General features: G+C 41.8%; 1 protein-coding gene across 5 annotated transcripts in view; it reads right to left on the bottom strand.

Moving 5' to 3' along the window:
* Positions 1-18,071, bottom strand: part of ccbe1 (collagen and calcium binding EGF domains 1) — a 47,975-nt gene that overhangs the window by 13,544 nt on the left and 16,360 nt on the right. For all 5 annotated transcript variants that reach the window (XM_080755812.1, XM_080755813.1, XM_080755814.1 and 2 more), the window contains exons 3-5: positions 5,391-5,443; positions 3,731-3,865; positions 3,030-3,167 (exon numbers count right to left, since the gene is read on the bottom strand). In XM_080755812.1, coding sequence (XP_080611938.1) covers positions 3,030-3,167; positions 3,731-3,865; positions 5,391-5,443 — 326 coding nt within the window. The remainder of the gene's footprint in view (positions 1-3,029; positions 3,168-3,730; positions 3,866-5,390; positions 5,444-18,071) is intronic.

Genomic DNA, 18,071 nt, shown 5'->3' with positions numbered 1-18,071 from the left:
GCAGTGTTGATTTTGATAGCAAATTTTGACTTTGACTTTTAGTCACATTTTAGTCACCTGGAGTGTCTATCTAGTTTGGTCCGCCTCGCTGGGACTAAACCTATAACCTTAATCCCAATAAAACAATTTGCGATGCATTTTAGATAAGATACCGAATTGTGCAGAATATACTGTAAAACTATTCTGATTATAAACTGTGAGTGGACGACCCAATTAAGCATTACACTTGTTTACAAGAGGGTCCATGTTCAATTCATCAAAATATTTAAAGATGTACAAATAGACACTTCTATATAGTCAAAGAACAGAACAGGAATTCTTCATAAAGGAGGTAAAAATGGAAAAGAAACATTTACAGTGAGGGGAAAATGGGGGGATTCATATTTTACGGGGGCCAGTTTAGAATTGCAGCCGTCCGTAGGTGCCCTTTGAGAGCGGTTTTGAAGGAGTCAAGGGATTTGCATGTCTTAATGACTGTTGGTAGGGCGTTCCACATTTTGGTGGCAAATCTGGGTTGTACATGGTTCGTTGCACTCCCTCTGGTGTTGTGGGTGTGGACTTCGTTAACATTAAGGAAGTATCTAGACAGGTACATGGGTATCTTGGTGGTGTATTGAATCTTGTGGACCAGACCCATTGCAATATGCTGTACTCTGTCATCGACCCTAAGCCATTCCAACCTGTCAAAGTGGGCAGGGGTGAGGTGGGTTTGGGGGGTGAGGCCAAGTAGGAGCCTGACCAGTTTGTTTTGGGAAGTCTGGAGCCTAGTTATCACGTAAACACATGCAGTTAATGTCATATCCATATAGCTACACACTGCACAGGAAAACCACACTGTTATTAGACTCTGTCTTGTTTTATTTTGTGTCTGGACTGGAGTAGAAGGTGACAGAGTGTATAAATATATAAATGTAATGGATGTCTGAGAGCTTCTGGACAGTATTTTGCCAGTATGTGGGACAGCAGTGTTGTCTCAGCAGTGGGACACACAGCGGGGGGATTGTGTGTGTACCGTAGCACTCATTCCTAAAGTAAAGCCTGATTAATAGTTGGTCGTAAGACATTGTAACACGCTGAAAATATGTGACCTACAAGCTCTCAACAAGTTGCAAGTGCGATACGTTGAGAGCTTGTAGGTTGATTATTTCCGGCGAGCGGCACCGGTACGCACGACACCGCCGTTCAACCGAACATAAATTAGGCGTAAGAACTGCTGTTGGTAAAAGGTCTTTTTCTATCAGAGTAATGGAAGACAAGCTCATGGGAGGAAGTTGCAAATCTGCAGCCATGACCGCTCCATTTGCAACCGAATCTGGGGCCGGACTCTTTCTCATCCCTTCATCCATTTGTGATGTTAGCCTCAAATGCATCAAGCAAATCCAAACAGACTGGAGTCAAGGGGCAGTTTTTGAGCGAGGGAGACATTCTGACATGTACAAGAAGCTGCTATAGGTGTAATGACTACCAGGTGTCCATGCTTGAATCTCTCTCTCTCTCTCTCTCCTCTCTCCTCTCTCCTCTCTCTTCTCTCTCTCTCTCTCTCTCTCTCTCTCTCTCTCTCTCTCTCTCTCCCTCTCCCTCTCCCTCTGTGATTGGAATGAAGAGTATAGGGGTGTAATCAATTAGGATATCTTAAAATATAGAAAGAAAATATCTGATCTACAAGCATTGAATTATTGTGCTGGGTTTGTAGATTATCTATTTTCGGCCATTTATGACAAACTATAAAATTGCTTAAAGGACACATTTTTTTTCAACAATATGTTGTTATTATAGAAAGTAAAAGATGAGTATAGATTTTTTTGGTCATTTCCTGCTTTCTTTTGCTAACGATTTTAGCTGTTTTTGACAGGGGGGCGGGGGCATTCGAACAAGTGGCTAAATATATATATTTTTGTTTTTACGATTTTTGCACTTTTATTTATCTGGCCAGAAAAGAACACGGGATCAATTGAATGTGAAGGGCGAGGTGACAAACTGACATATTGAGCCTACGACATACAGCATGGCAATGGCATGCTCCTAGTAGTCAGTTGTTCATTCAGACACATGGAAAACAACTACTGTGGCAAAACTGTAATTAACTGTATTTTTACAGGTACAAATATAGGTACAAATATACTCGTACCCCCCAGCTATGGGACGTTATCTGCCAGCTACGTACATTCGTAGTCATACCCCCATTGTATACTCTGTGTATGTAATGGTTGAGCCCCACGGCAGCTTTTGGCATTGATCCAGTTGCTATGGCAACACCCGTCACTTCCAACTATGGGACGTAAAAGTCTGACCACAGTCTACCTCGGTTACAGGATTTTCAAACCTCCATAAATCGGAAGTTTGGAGAGCTGTCCTTGGTGGATCTTCTGCCATCCACCAATTTGTGACTTTGTACCGCGTTCCTCCTGACATGTAAACACTTCTGACGACAGGTAAGCAGTGTGTGCTTGCGCTGATGATAGCAGTGTGTCCAAATATTGTACTTTTATTCCACTACATTTATTTGAAAACTTTGTAGATTTTGATTATAATTTTGATTATTATTATTATATTATTACAAAACATACAGTAACCACTTCAGTGCGATATACTGTACATTTCGGCCATTCGAAAATTGCCGATCTACAAGCTCACAATGCGTCACATTGATTTTTTTGAAAACTTGAAATGGGACATTCTACACAATGAGTACTTTTAGTACTTTAAGTACATATTTATGCCAATACTTTTGTACTTTAACTCAAGTGCATGTTGGATTCCAGACTTTTAGTAGTTCTACATTGCAGTATTGATACTCTTACTTAACCCATTTTGGGTGGGAACCCCTTTTGGTGTTAGCATTATGTTATGATTTAGCTATTGAAAAACAGCAGATCTACAAGCTCATAGCGCGCCACCGAGTGGCGCGCTATGAGCTTGTAGGTCTGCTATTTTTGAAAAATCAAAGAACGACTGACATTTTTTAGAATCTGATCTCAGGTCAAAGTAAAACATGCAAGTACTTTTTCCATCACTGAAAACACGCTCACCTGTCTGTCCTGTGGTGCAGGATTTACCATCCTCTTCCAGGAAGTGACCTTTCTCACACTCACAGCTGTAGCTGCCCACAGCGTTAATGCAGATCTGAGAACACACGCTGACGTTTTGGTTTGCACACTCGTCAACATCTGTAATGGATTAAGTACACAGGTAAGACAATGACAACATGTGTGTGAGTTGTATTTGAAATGAGCAGTATAGCATGATTTCAAAAACTGAAAACAATTAGTGTACAAAACAAATGCAATAAACAGTGGCAAAAATAGCAGATCTACCACACAACCTGTCACAATTTCGCAAAGCAAGGCATTGTGAGTTTGCAGATCAGATGTTTTCCCTACGGGCAATACAACATTTAAATGGCACTAAAATAAGAATGAACAGAAAAACGTAATTGATTCTGTACATCGCCAGCTTTGTGATACTATTAGCCTATTGCTGGGGGTTCTTTTTCAGTTAAAACAAATGATTTTTGAACAAATAATTAGAAAGAAGAAAAGAAAACACATTTTTTTTAGTTTTACTTCTTTCTAATTATTTGTTTGGCCCAAAACAAATCGTTAAATAAATACATTTTGAAACGCCTGAAAAAAAAGAATGAATTATTTCCTGGTGCCTCGTCGTTCTGAAAGGGGGTGGGACTGCGACGCTCTATATCCTCAGCATATGGAGCTGTATCAGTGTCACTCACCCAGACAATAAGGCTTCTCTCGGTTCCTGTGGCGTTCGCGGTCATAGCGGTAGCCATCGTAACAGGTGCACACGACTCGACCAAAATTATCTGTGCACTGCTGCTCACAGGGGGCGCCAGCGCACACGTCATAGTCTGCAGGAAGATGATGGGCAATGGTGACATTGTAGAACAGGGGGTTCTCAACAGTGGTGGAAAAAAAGTACTCAAATGTTTTACTTAAGTAAAAGTATAAATACTGCAATGGAGATGTCCTCCGTTACAAGTAGAAGTGCCATATTCAAAATGTACTCAAGTAAAATTACTCATATCGCAGAATGTCCCATTTCTAGTTGTTAATGTATGTTTTCTAATCAAAGTGACTAGTAACTAAAGTTTTCAAATAATTGTAGTGGAGTAAGTAAAGTACAAATCCCTTAAAATTGTACTCAAGTACAGTACTCGAGTAAATGTACTTAGTTAATTTACACTACTGGTTCTCAAAGTGCGGTCCAGGGCCCCCTCGGGGGTCCCAGGCGGTCCCCATGCAGAAAATTTCAGTTTAACAACGCTATTTTATATTGGACATTTGAAAATAGCTGAGCTACAAGCTCACAACGTGTCGCATCGAGTTTGTTAATCTGCAATTTTTTGAAAATGTTGATAAATCTAATAAAAATGAATAATTGTGAACATTTTTACACAAATCTTTTATGGGGGTCCCAGGCACAACTTTTGTTCAGATGGGGAGCCAAATATATATTTTTTTATATAAATAGCCGATCTACAAACTCAGAACATGAACATGTAGATTGCCCATTTCTGATATTTGACACATATGCTTTGACACGTGCTTAAGTGCATGGTTAACACCCCGAGCGGCAGTTCTCCGTTCAATCAATTAGTAACGCCCAGTGCTCAGGACGGAGATTGATAAAAGGACAGAGATTTATTTATATCAAAACCGTTCGCATCGCTCCACAGGCTGGGAGCGTCCGTTGCGCAACATTCAATGTTATTTTCCGGTGGGACGTCATCGAAAATGTTCCCCCCCCATTTTAGCCGATGAGACTGAAAATCTTAAAACGTGAATAACTGTTGATCTAAATCATAACGTCCAATTCTAAGCAAAGATTATGTGTCGCTATAGTCGCGTTAGAATTAATCATACCTCCCGCTGTTGTCGGTCACCTCGGGAGTGTTTTGGCTACATCTAGCTACTCTGATTTAATGGATTAAATAACCCCGGGTGTTCGGGGAGGGAAACAATATATTCATTACTAACATGAAAACACCATGTGTGTTGTTATACTGACTGGTCAGAATGTTAAAATGGTATAGGCTACTTTCAACATAATGTCATATCATGCAAAGATTGCCACGGGCCAATTAGACATTATTTGGAAACAAGCCTATATTGTTGAATCAGCCTCTGGTAACAATACATAAATCCCACACTAATCAAACACTTGTTTGAGTTTGCTAATAAAACATGTGCTGGCATGTGTTCCTCAGTGTTACACTTATTCAGTGAGGTTAAAACAACATAAAGTCAATTGAACATTTTTAGGGGGCTCAGCGAGGGAAACATAATGGGATAAGATGAGAGAGTGTTCCAGTAAATATCACGAGCGACTGCACGAGACAGACGTCCAAACGTTTTGGAAAGGTTTCACTATACCTTCAGGAATGCATTGGCCCAACACAAACTTAAAGCCTTCACAGCACTTCTTCCTGTAAAAGATAAGATTGACAATGATACACAACATTCGTTGAACACTTTAAAAGACACACACTTCATCCGTAGAATATACTTTTATAGGGCCAAATTAGCAAGCATCTCAAAAGACGATACAGTTCATCTGGTCATTTATAATTCAACATGGATCTGTTTTACTGCTTTTCCATTTTAATGTCTGAACCATCTCCACAAAACTGGCCGTGGCCAGACTTCAGACTTGGCAGCGCACGCGCACACACACACACACACACACACACACACACACACACACACACACACACACACACACACACACACACACACACACACACACACACACACACACACACACACACACACACACACACACACACACACACACACACACACACACACACACACACACACACACACACACACACACACACACACACACACACACTTCGTATGCATTGGGTCACGGAGCCCCTTAGCTCTGAGATTGACTCTTATGGGCCCTTTGTGTCAAACTTGTTGTGAGCTGTAGATCGGCTATTTTTAGCAAAGTTGGTGTAAAGGCAGAAAAAACAGTCCAAGTGCAAAGACAACTCATGTCCAGTTTACTATCTTATCTAGATGGTTTAAGCAGTTAACAACCTGTATTATAGCCTAGTATATGCATGTATATGAGCAGGTTGAGCAAGATATTTGTCATAGATTGTTTCCCAAAAATAAGTTCAATAAGGGACACGTCCTTTAGTTTAGTTTAGGCAACCCTACACACGTAGGTTCTGGAGAACCGCTCATCCAATTGACTTCACACTTGACACTGCACTTCCTTGGGACAACAAAACTGAAGGTGACTTGTTGGCCGGCTCTCAAGACACACAAAAGGACACTCATACAAACACACGCAGCGATTTGTGGAATTCATAGATAGATTGCATCACTACTTCTAGTCGTATTCGTTCCAGCTCAAAAGGAACACAATCCGTCTGTGCCAGACATGAGTGAACAACAGAAACCACAAGTTCTCATTATATCGCTATGCAGGAATGACTATATTTATGACTCAAGTCAAAATAATACTGCATCATAAGCTATTCATCTCTGGCTCACACGTCTGGGGAAAGTGCTACCAGGTGTTGCTTTACACTAGGAGGTGATAAAAAGAAAAAAATCCAATTACCTCCATGAAGTCATATTGTAGCAATACAGGCTTTGATGGTGGTCCTATAGAATAGAATGCACTGTAAGCTTTAAAGCTTATAGATTCAGGTGTGGTTATGGTGATGGGCATAACCCGCAAGCATGCACGCACGCACGCACGCAAACACATTGCATGCACATGTGCCCCCTTTGTATTGTGTGGTCTATTACTGGATTCAAACTAAGGAAAGGAAAGCATGTAACATCCAAAATGTTTCTATAGCCTTATGGGTGACTTACTGTATACTGTCTTATAGTAGCAAGATCCCAGGACCGTGGGAGAATTTTGAAGCACTGATTTCACTTCTAAGTGGCCACATCTGGTATTGCAAGTTTGGGCCAGTTTTGGCCCACTGGCCTACATGAACATGTGAAAAGTTGACCAATGGGCTCGACTCACAGGCTTGCGCACAGAGGTAGTTTGCGGCGTAGAGACACACAAAGAACACTACTCTGCAATGAGTGTCATGACGCCATCAAAACAGCATGCCCTAAGCTGGAAGGAGGAAGTATGCGCTGGGTGAGCAACTTTATTGAAATGAATGAATGGGTGGGGATTTCAGGTCCGTACTTTATATTTGTTTTGTAACCCATTTTTTTCACCCAGTGTCAATTATCTAATGTACCAGTAAGACGCGCAAACGCAGGAAGCGAACGCAGCTCGTACATATTTAAGTTGTCACCATGACTCAGCCATAACCATATAAGGAGTCCCCAAAGCAGCTCCATATATGGGCACAAAAGCGTGACACACGGACACCAGCTCCATATATGGGCACAAAGGGGACACACACACACACACAGACAAACAGACAGACATGATCTGCTAGGTCTCATAGTAAGTGCTCACTGCATTCGCAATAACCTTAATGTAATGGGCTCTACACTACGCTCTGGGGAAAGCAACGGACTGACATCATACTTCCTTCTATGCATGAGGAGTCCAAGCCGCTTCTTTTCACCTCTAAGGGGGGGGGTAGTTTCCCTGGTTAGACATAGTGCGTGGAAGGAACACGTTATTCCAACCAGTTACATTCCCCTCCATCCGGCTGGCCAGGGTACCTACGTTATAGGGGACACGGGGAGAACATCCACATAAAGGACCTTTCGCCAACCCCACCTATAGGGTATTGGCACTGATGACACGGTGGAGAGAACACGCCCCCGGCACCCACAGTGTCCCCAGTCAGGGCAACAGACATTTACACACAGGACAATGACAGCTATACCTCCTTCATAATAACTACATTGTATAGTTCCTTATTTTTCCTGATCTAAATCAATCAAATTAATCAATATAATTTGCCTAATCTCGTCAAGTCAGAAAGTTTGGTAAATCAAATGTAATCTAAATAAATTAAATTAAGCCTAATCTTGACAGTAGATCACCATTAAAACATCTCACCATTTGGTACTGGTTTCTTTCATCTGCTTCTAATAATAAGAAAGCCTTGTACTGCATGCCACTTCATCTTTCACATTATTCCAGTCATAAATGTACACAAGTGCACATGCAGCTGAATATGTACTTCCTCAGCTGGGAGTTGGGTCTATAAGGACTCACTGCACTTCAATTTCACACTGGGGGATTTGAATATAATGTGAATATAAAGTCTCTAATGCCATTCAACACTCACATGCCTTTAACTGTGTCTAATCTAGAGGTAGAACAATTCCCCACGTGGGAGGTGCACCATGAGGTGAGAGTTGGAGATGAGCATTGTGCGTGTTTAGCCTTTCAGGGGTTCTCAAAGTGGGGGGACCCCCAGGGGTCCTTGATGAAGTTCCAGGGGGTCCCGACTCCCCAGCTAAATGATAGATAGTTAGGAACCAAATATGAGTCTGTAACTCAGAGAGTGTATAAATGGAACCAAACAGACCCTGATGGGTCCATTTGGTTCCATTTGTACACTCGGAGTTAAATTAACATTGATTTTACAGAACTGTAACTGTAACAACCGTCACTCGGAGCGAAGGAGGAGGCACTTGTCCAGGACGTATCAACGCGTTGGAATTCCATGTTGGAAATGGTCAAGCGCCTCGTCCGCAACAAAGCACCTGTAATCGCAACCCTGGATCAACAGAACCATAAACTTGCTTTGCTGACGGACGCAGAATGGGACAAACTAAAGAAACTGGAGACCCTTCTAGAGCCCTGCCGGTAAGCCTGTCTTCACTCATCATAATGTGACCATTCATTGTAGTCTGAAATAAATTTTATCAAATGAATATTAAACGTCAATCTACTATTAAATGCAACAAATGAGCATTTGCGCCTGTCGTAGACATGCGCAGAGCAAGTTCAGTCAGGGAACCTCAGTCAGCGCGCCGGCCGTTAATTGGGCCACCACAGCACCATCCACATGATTCACTCAGCCAATCACAGCTCACCCCATCTCTCATACCGGCTACTTGAACCAGAGGTTTGCATTCCTCTGCCTTCTTGTTTGCCCACTGCTGCTGTATCAGCGTGCTGCTGTCATACAACTTGCGCTCATTCTGCTTGCTTACTTGCTAATGCTTTATTGTATACTGTGCGCTGCTGTATACAAGTGCGTGCTCACCCACCTCCACCCCAGCTACCACCTGTCGTTTTGGATCTACTGTTTTAGGTACGGGGGATTCGGAGTCCCTATGGTCGGGACTGATGCGCTTGACCCGTACCTAAAAAGCAGATCCAATACATCGCCAAACCATAATAAATATATTGAATTGATTATCTTATATTCAATAAATATATATATTACATCCTCCTTGAGTTGTCTGACTGAACTTGTGTTCAAGTAATTCACGTGTCTTTCCTTTCCTCTCTCCCTCTGTGTGTGTGTGTGTGTGTGTACGACGTGCATGTGTCTCTCTCTCTCTGACGTGTGTGTGTGTGTGTGTGTGTGTGTGTGTGTGTGTTCTGCAGGTATGCCACTTGCATCGTAAGATGGCAGTCTCTGATGAGGACCCTGCATATATGGTGAAATTTAAAGAAAAGATCAAGGAAGACCTAGCCTCCCGCCAAAGAAACATGAACAATGAATGGCTCAAGATTGCAACAGCACTGGATCCACGTTTTAAAGGCTTAAAGAGTGTGCCCAAGACGGAGAGAGAAGCGGTGTGGACCACACTTGGAGGCATGCTGCGTGAAGAATCACCCAGAGCATCTCCACACGCTGATGAAGATGGGCCACCCAAGAAGAAAATTAGCCTTCTTCTGGAGATGGACTCAGATTCTGATTCAGAGGAAGAGATGCAGCTTGACAGAGACATGCACAGGTACAGGGCAGAGCCCCCCCATTAGCACGGAGAAATGCCCCTTGCAGAGTTGGGCATATGCAGGAGCTCATGCCAAGCTGGTCCCGCTGGCTCGCAAATATCTAGCTGTGCACTCCTGCAACCTCAGTCCCATGTGAGAGGCTCTTCTCGGTTGCAGGTCACATTGTGAACAAGAAAAGGGCAACCTTGCTCTCAGAAAATGTTGGTGTGCCTGAGCAACTGGCTGAAGCATGAGTAGATAAGAGGGCCACATGCATGTGTAGGCCATGTTGTGATGGCCATGTTCTTTTGGTTTGATTAAAAAATAATAATAATACTGTACTGTTACAGAAAGAATGTTCCAATGTTTGCCTTAATCTTATTTCTTATTTATATTGATTCTCTGCGTCAAAGTAACGGAGTTCCTCTTTTTTTGTCTGCCTGAGAGCAAATAGTTAATGATTTAATTAATTTTGAAGCTGTGATTAATCTGATTAAAAATTGTAATCATTTGACAGCCCTAATAAAAACAAATATATAGTATACTATATATATAGTTTTGGAGCCAGAAGGGAGAAGAGTCTGGGACGTGGGAGCGCTGTCCCGGCTTTTTAGTGAATGTTTTGCCAGCCTCCCTGCGTCGGCTGATATGAGCGAGCGAGGCGGGTTGTAGGGTCCGGCAAGACTTTGAAGATACCTTTGGTTGCATTGAAGGCCAGCATCAGAGTTTTGTACTCTGTGCGGGCAGCAACCGGGAGCCAATGGAAGGAGCGGAGAAGGGGGGAGACGTGAGAATTTTGGCTTGTTGAAGACCAAGCAAAAGTCGACTGACACTGACTATTGTCAATATGTTTGCGGTATGCTCTGTATATGTGCATGTGCACTTGTATGTGAAGTATGAGAAACATTGAGACAGGCAGGGTATCCACTATCCAGTTTGTCTTCAGAATCTGCTATGTCACATGGTACTCTCTCTCTCTCTCTCTCTCTCTCTCTCTCTCTCTCTCTTTAGAGGAGAAACAATGCTAAGCTAAGAGAATTGAATTGAGGATGGTTTCCTGTGTGATCCACAGTTTCATCTCATCATGTCCCCATGAGGACAAAAAGCACTTATAGCAAATAAACAGACCAAGAAAATAAGCAGGGTAAGTTGAAAGGCCTCAAGAAAAAACAAACAGATCACATTAGCGTCCAGAATAATCACACGAAACAGGAAACTCTATCTCATGGAGCAAGGGATACACATCGGATCTGTTGTGGAAATTCATTTTCAGAGAAATGTTACAACAGTTGAAAGAAAACAAAAAGTGTGCATTGCCCTCCTCATATTCAATATGACACTTGACCATTTATTACCGTCTCTCATCTCATAAGCAAATCTGGAATTCTAAGTACACAGAAGAGTAATTTAATAATAATAAAATAATAATGTATGGACGTATAAAGTAAGCATTACATTGTGTTTTAGAGCAATGCAAAGAGTAATTATTTTGTATAAAACTGTTAATCTCTACCATTCTGACACATTTGTATGAGGTCATCTGTAGACATGAAAGCAGATACTTGAAAAATGAAAACTAAATAAATGTTGGTGATATGAGCAGCATGAGTTAAAACAACATAATGTAGACTCAGGTTGATTAATACTCAGCCCAGATTGATTACCTGAGGGCAATGCGGTAAAACAATCAAATAACCTCTAACCAATACATGATTCGTTATCTGGGAGTGGGAACATTTGGAGAGCCTTTTCATTTAAATGCAAGTGTAAAAATGGACCTGTAAGGGTTAACATAGAGATTCACTTTTACACCTCCAGATTAAAATGAACACTCCCGGTTTTGTTTTGGGCCTGTTAAGCGGACATTTTCAAAATGTTGCTACTTTTGCGTGACCCTAATATGTAGGCTACTGTAGCCTACTATAAAAAGGGCATGCGCACACACACACACACACACACACACACACACACACACACACACACACACACACACACACACACACACACACACACACACACACACACACACACACACACACACACACACACACACACACACACACACACACACACACACACACACACACACACACACACACACACACACACACACACACACACACTTTTTTACAGCCCCCGATCAGGACACAACACAATTACACAGCCTATATACTTGTACAGGGGAAGTCACAGTCAATTTGTGAGTCATTTACCACCTGTTCATTTAAAGGTTATTTAATTTGGGTTAGTGATCCGGATCATATTACAGGGGCCCCATGAACTCCACACACAGATTAGCTTGACCGTGGTTGCCCCCAGTTAGCTGTAAGTACTCTAATTACCTTATAAACAGAAGACCTCCCCTGAACAAACACGGATCGAGGACTGCTCTGTCCTTGTCTTAAGGCCCATTCATAGTTTGTTTCGGTTTCACGCTTGTAAAATAGCTGATCTACAAGCTCACCACGCGTTGTGGATGCAACGCGTTGTGATCTTGAAGGTCTGCGAGACACACACACACACACACACACACACACACACACACACACACACACACACACACACACACACACACACACACACACACACATACCGTACATGAATGCCAGTGGTGGAAAGTAACAATGTACATTTACGCAAGTAGTGTACTTAAGTACAGTTTTGAGGGTAATTTTATTTTAATTGAGTATTTAACTTTTTGGAGACAATCCACTAAATCTCAGTGGCAAATAGCCTTGGGTTCCCGAGCCACGTTATCTATAAGTCAGGAGCCTAGATCTCCTGTTCCTATACTGTAGCTTGATGTACAAAGTATCCTTGATGCTGAGTCTCAAGCAGCCTAGCAGGGAGGCATTGGTTTTATAGTCTTTAGTATGACTCTGCCAGGGATTGACCCTCCCGATTTCATGGCAGACACTATAGCCACAAGGCCACTCAGCTGGGAATTTGTACTTTTGACTCCATTACAATTTTTTAATAATGTTAGTTACTAGTTACTTTGTAGATTTATGTTATTATTACAAAACTTTAATTAACCACTTAAGTTAGGCTTTTGGCTATTCAATTATGAGCAAATCTACAAGCTCACAACATGTTGCAAAGGCGACCCTGTTTTCTGCACCACGAGGTGCAGAAAACTCTGCTGCGTTGCAACACATGTATGAGTAAAAGTACAAGTTCTCACACACGCACGACACGCACCTTAATACTTTTTTAAAGGGGCCCTCACACACAAAAACCCCAAACACCATCCGCAACTCATCAACAATCATAACATAAACCAGCTTTGTCCTGACAAAATCTATTTCTCAAATTCTACAATACTTGGGACAATCAGCCCACACACACACACACACACACACACACACACACACACACACACACACACACACACACACACACACACACACACACACACACACACACACACACACACACACACACACACACACACACAGCTGTTAGGCAACATGCAGTCTACTCATTGGAGGCATATTTGTCCAGAATCACTGCTGGTGGTTTACAAAAACATGTCTACATTCCATAAAGCCAGAGGAGCTGTTTGGAGAGAAAATCCTGCTACACTCGATTACGATTAATTACACTGCATTGAAACGTGTGACTTATTCCAATACTAATCCTCAGTAAGATGAATAGCGCAATGTTTCTGTTTCGGTATCGGTAATAAGTGTCTTCTAATGGCCTGCGGTTAAATAAATAACATGTAAACAATTTGGCCATTAAACTGGGGAACATGCTCAATAGGTGCATGCATGGCTGTGAATGTAGGCTACAGTAACTTATAATCATCATTAATGCTGTGTTTGGAGAATTTATTAAATTACTGCATAAATACACCAAACGAAGATTGAACCCAGGTTGCTGCATGTTCTGTAATTTGTGAAGACTAAGACAAAAGATTTAAATGGTGAATTCCTGGGGGATTTATTGCCAATTTCCTTTGTGAAATGGAGAAGATTGGTAGTGAATTAAAAGCCTTTTAGTCAACTGAACGCATGTTTGGTTGGATTAGGCTGCACGTGTGTGTGTGTGTGTGTGTGTGTACTGTAGTGATGAAAAGATTAATCTAAATATGCAACATTAGAGCAGACACAAATAAATACATTTATAATACAGAAGGGGTTGCTGTGAACACTGAAGTAGGAGGTCTAGCTATACTTTTAGATCTATATACGGGTGCTATAGAACCTTTTTTTAACTGAATGGCTGGGAAATGGAAATAAATTGTTTACATAGTACACTAGTACATGCCTAAACTTTCCTTAATGATTATATCTGGTTTCAGTATTAATTTATGATATATTTTCTCTATTATTGTCTCCACCAGGTCGAAGGCATGGGGAGAGAGTATGTTTTGCACTCCGTCCGTCCGTGTGTGTGTGTGTGTGTGTGTGTGTGTGTGTCCGTCAGTACATTACCAGCTAATCTCCGGCACCGTTAACCCAGTCGATGCCAAATCGCACCCATATTGCACACATAATCCCTGGATGCCAACGATGAACCTCTGCCCCAATTTTTCCAGAATGGCTTGTTATAGCGCCACGAGGAGGCCGACTTTTGAAAAACACATTTTTTATAAAGGAGCACTTTATCTAGTTAGTTATTTTTGCAGTCAGTTTGTATTGGGGGTGGGGAAGGGGGGCAGGGTGGGGGTCACGACTCACGAGACATCGCCAAAGCATTTCCGGGGGTCCCCAGCCAACTTGCATCGTTTCGGACTTGCATCGTTCCCAAGTAGGCTGACCGGTGCCCATGCATCTTAATGCAGTAGAATTACTGCATTAACTGCATTATTTATTGATTATTACCTCTCCCTCTCTCTTTTATATTGGCAAACTTGTCTGTGCTTACTGTAAGTTCTTAGTTTATCTTCATCATAACAGCCTCCAGATCAACAGCCTGATTGCTATACACAAGAGATTGCTAACATTCCTCAGAATTCCTGGAGCCAGAAGGATTTGACTCCTTCTCTCCTAAACATGCAAAGATAGCAGATCTACAAGCTCACAACGTTATTTTCGCTATTCATGGCACGACAGAGTATTGGGCTTGAGTTGTTTTCCATCGCCACATCCCCTGATTCCCCCATAGTGCAGAGACAGGGCTTTTCACTTTTCAGCCATATTTGATGGCGACTGCTGGAGTGTGTATAATTGATTCAACTCCATAGGTGTCAGGGTTCTCCTTCAATTAGATTCCTGGATCTGTGCCTAACACAACAGGCTCAATAGTTCACCCTGGGAAAACTGTACACCTCTGATGTTGGCCCTGTGCATAGAACCATTTCATATGAATATGTGAGTAAGATTACTCACTGGTACATTGCTTAACGGGGATGAAACCCTAGGCCAATTATGTAGGTTGTTTTAAAACCCGCCGAATGGTATAAACATGGCAGGCTGACCTTATAGTAGCCTAAGCTGTGATGCAGGCAGCACGCCTTCAGTGAATACAATTAACAATGGATTGGATACAGTACAGTATGTGAGATTTAGGTGTGCCAAAGTGCAAGCAATGTGCAACACTATGGTCAATGCTTATCACATTCATATACCTAAATCAGGGGTTCAAACGTTTTCTCCTTTGGTTTGCATAGGCAAACCATGGCAGTTATTGAGAACCATACATACTGTCGTTTTTCAGCACACAGAAAACAGTCACAGTGTACCAGTGTGTTTGCGTTCCCCATGATTTACTGTAGGATGAGACTGTCACTGACTGTGATGTTCACTTTATCCTGACCGAGGTTCTGGTGTCTGGATAGCTTCAGTTAATTTCCCTTTTTTTCCTCTCGTTGTGACTGCAGTGTGTTTTGCTTCTGTCCAGCAAATTCTGTACTTCATCGAAATCTACTCATTTGATTGATAATTGTTTCTACAAAGAAAAAGAAGGAAAGTTGACCCACAATAACAGGAAGTAACAGTTTGATGAGAATAGTTGAGTAATACTAGTGCCGTCTCTCAACTCATGACTTCCTCATTCCATGACTCCAGAGTGTGTCGTAAACAGGACGGGATCCAAAAGCAACAACTAGCTTGGAGCACGGTCAAAATATTCAGTGCGTAAAAATGATGCGTCAGTATTACCCATAAATCTACTGAAATCCACCCATATCACCCCTTACAATTTAGGCATTTAGCAGATGCTTTAAATCCAGAGCAACGCCACACACACACACACACACACACACACACACACACACACACACACACACACACACACACACACACACACACACACACTCTCAAAATCCAGAGCAACGCCACACACACACACACACACACACACACACACACACGCTCTAAATACAGAGCAACGCCCCCCACACACACACACACACACACACACACACACGCTCTAAATCCAGAGCACCGCCACACACACCCACACCCACACACACCCACACACACACACACACACACACACACACACACACACACACACACACACACACACACACACACACACACACACACACACACACACACACACACACACACACACACACACACACACACACACACACACACACACACACACACACACACACACACAAATGTCACAACATCTCCAGTTCTGGAGGAAGAGAAGAACCAGGGAATAAATATGGTTTCCTGAACTGCAGCTCTACTAAATGTTACATCAGTGTAAAATAACAAATGAACATGTATGTGTACACCAGGGGTTCCCAAACTTTTCAGCTTGAGACCCAAAAGATTCATTTAATTGTTGTCTCCTCGACGGGACCCTAACATACAAAAATACATTATGAATGAATCATTTAAGCTCTATTAAAAAGGTGAAAATAGCCAAACTGTAATATCACGATCTCCAAGCTTGTGAGCTTTTATTACCCATTCTTTAGAATTATTTTCTGAAGTTGAAATAATAGTTTTGTAGCAAAAAAAGAAAAGCTATGTCATGACACAAATTGGTCCCGACTCCCGTGCCAAATATTGATACATACATTCTAAGTTTGGATAATAGGATCATTCAAATTATAACATCCAGACAGTTTGGAATCCAACATGTCAAAATGTGTCCCGTAAATGTAAGCGGCAACTATAGTCAACAAAGACACAAAGCTGATAAGGTTGAGCCAAACTATTAGACATGAGCAGGCAGACCAGTCTAATGTATGTTTTGTCATATGCCAATGCTGTGCACCGAACAGCAGATCTACAAGTTTGCAACTTGTAACATCCGTGAATCCCGTAATGTATTCTGGGCTTGTAGTCATTTTCTGCAAGCAACATGGTGTATAAATCAGACGTGAGCTACGTCAACAGCGACAGTAACTGCTGCAGAGTTTGTATCCAAAATATAATCCCCTGAAGAGAGCAGATTTATAGTATGATATAAAAACCACACGGAGTGTTTTGGATACCTCAGTCTCTCCAAAACTCTGTAGCGTTAGAAACCATCCACTCAATATAATGATCTTAGTTTAAACGCAGGTGAACAAGCCTTGCTCATGTGCAGTTACTGCAGTATATCTTCTTGTATGGAGGCAAACTTTTACTGCTGGTCAAGAATGCTGAGGCATTTTACCTCGTTTTACCTCCCGGGCCGAAATAGCATCTGAAATCTGATCAAAAACAGTAACTGCACTGTTTTGTTTTGTTTTTGTTTTTTTTGCAGAGGGGAACCAGGTCTGGACTCCAGTAACTGTGTTGCGTAATGTACTAGTAATTATAATGCTATTAGGATGTCATGGAAAGTGACAGCTTTTGGAAAAACATACATTTTCCAAAAGCAGTCTGTCTGTTGGAAATAGGCCATTAAATTCAGTGATTGTACTGTAGTATTAAAACCCCAAAGCATTTAGGAGAAGTACCGAGCTGGGACAATAAAATATCTTCTATAGACTTGTGGTTTTAATATCAAATGAAGCTTGATTATAGTGTGATAAGCTTGTAGACCTGCTATTGTTGGTGCGTGACACAGTGCACAACCGCTTATAAATCAGGAGGATCAGCAGAAGATTTACGAGGGTTGAAATGGGCTACTTTTTACTGGCATGTTGAATCAATCTACTATACAAATTAGATACATATTGATATTATTAAGTACACCACAGATGCCACCAGGCAGTATATTGTAGTAACTAGCCGAGGGGGTATAGAGGCCGCCTGGAAATGAGACGGATCCGTCCCGTCTATACGCTCCCTGAGCAAGACACTTAAAGA

This window comes from Protomyctophum bolini (genome assembly GCF_963924005.1).
Source record: "Protomyctophum bolini genome assembly, chromosome: 22".
In the NCBI taxonomy this organism is placed as follows: Eukaryota; Metazoa; Chordata; class Actinopteri; order Myctophiformes; family Myctophidae; genus Protomyctophum; species Protomyctophum bolini.
The sequence above is the reverse complement of the archived record's forward strand: the minus strand, read 5'-3'. Positions and strand labels throughout refer to the sequence as shown.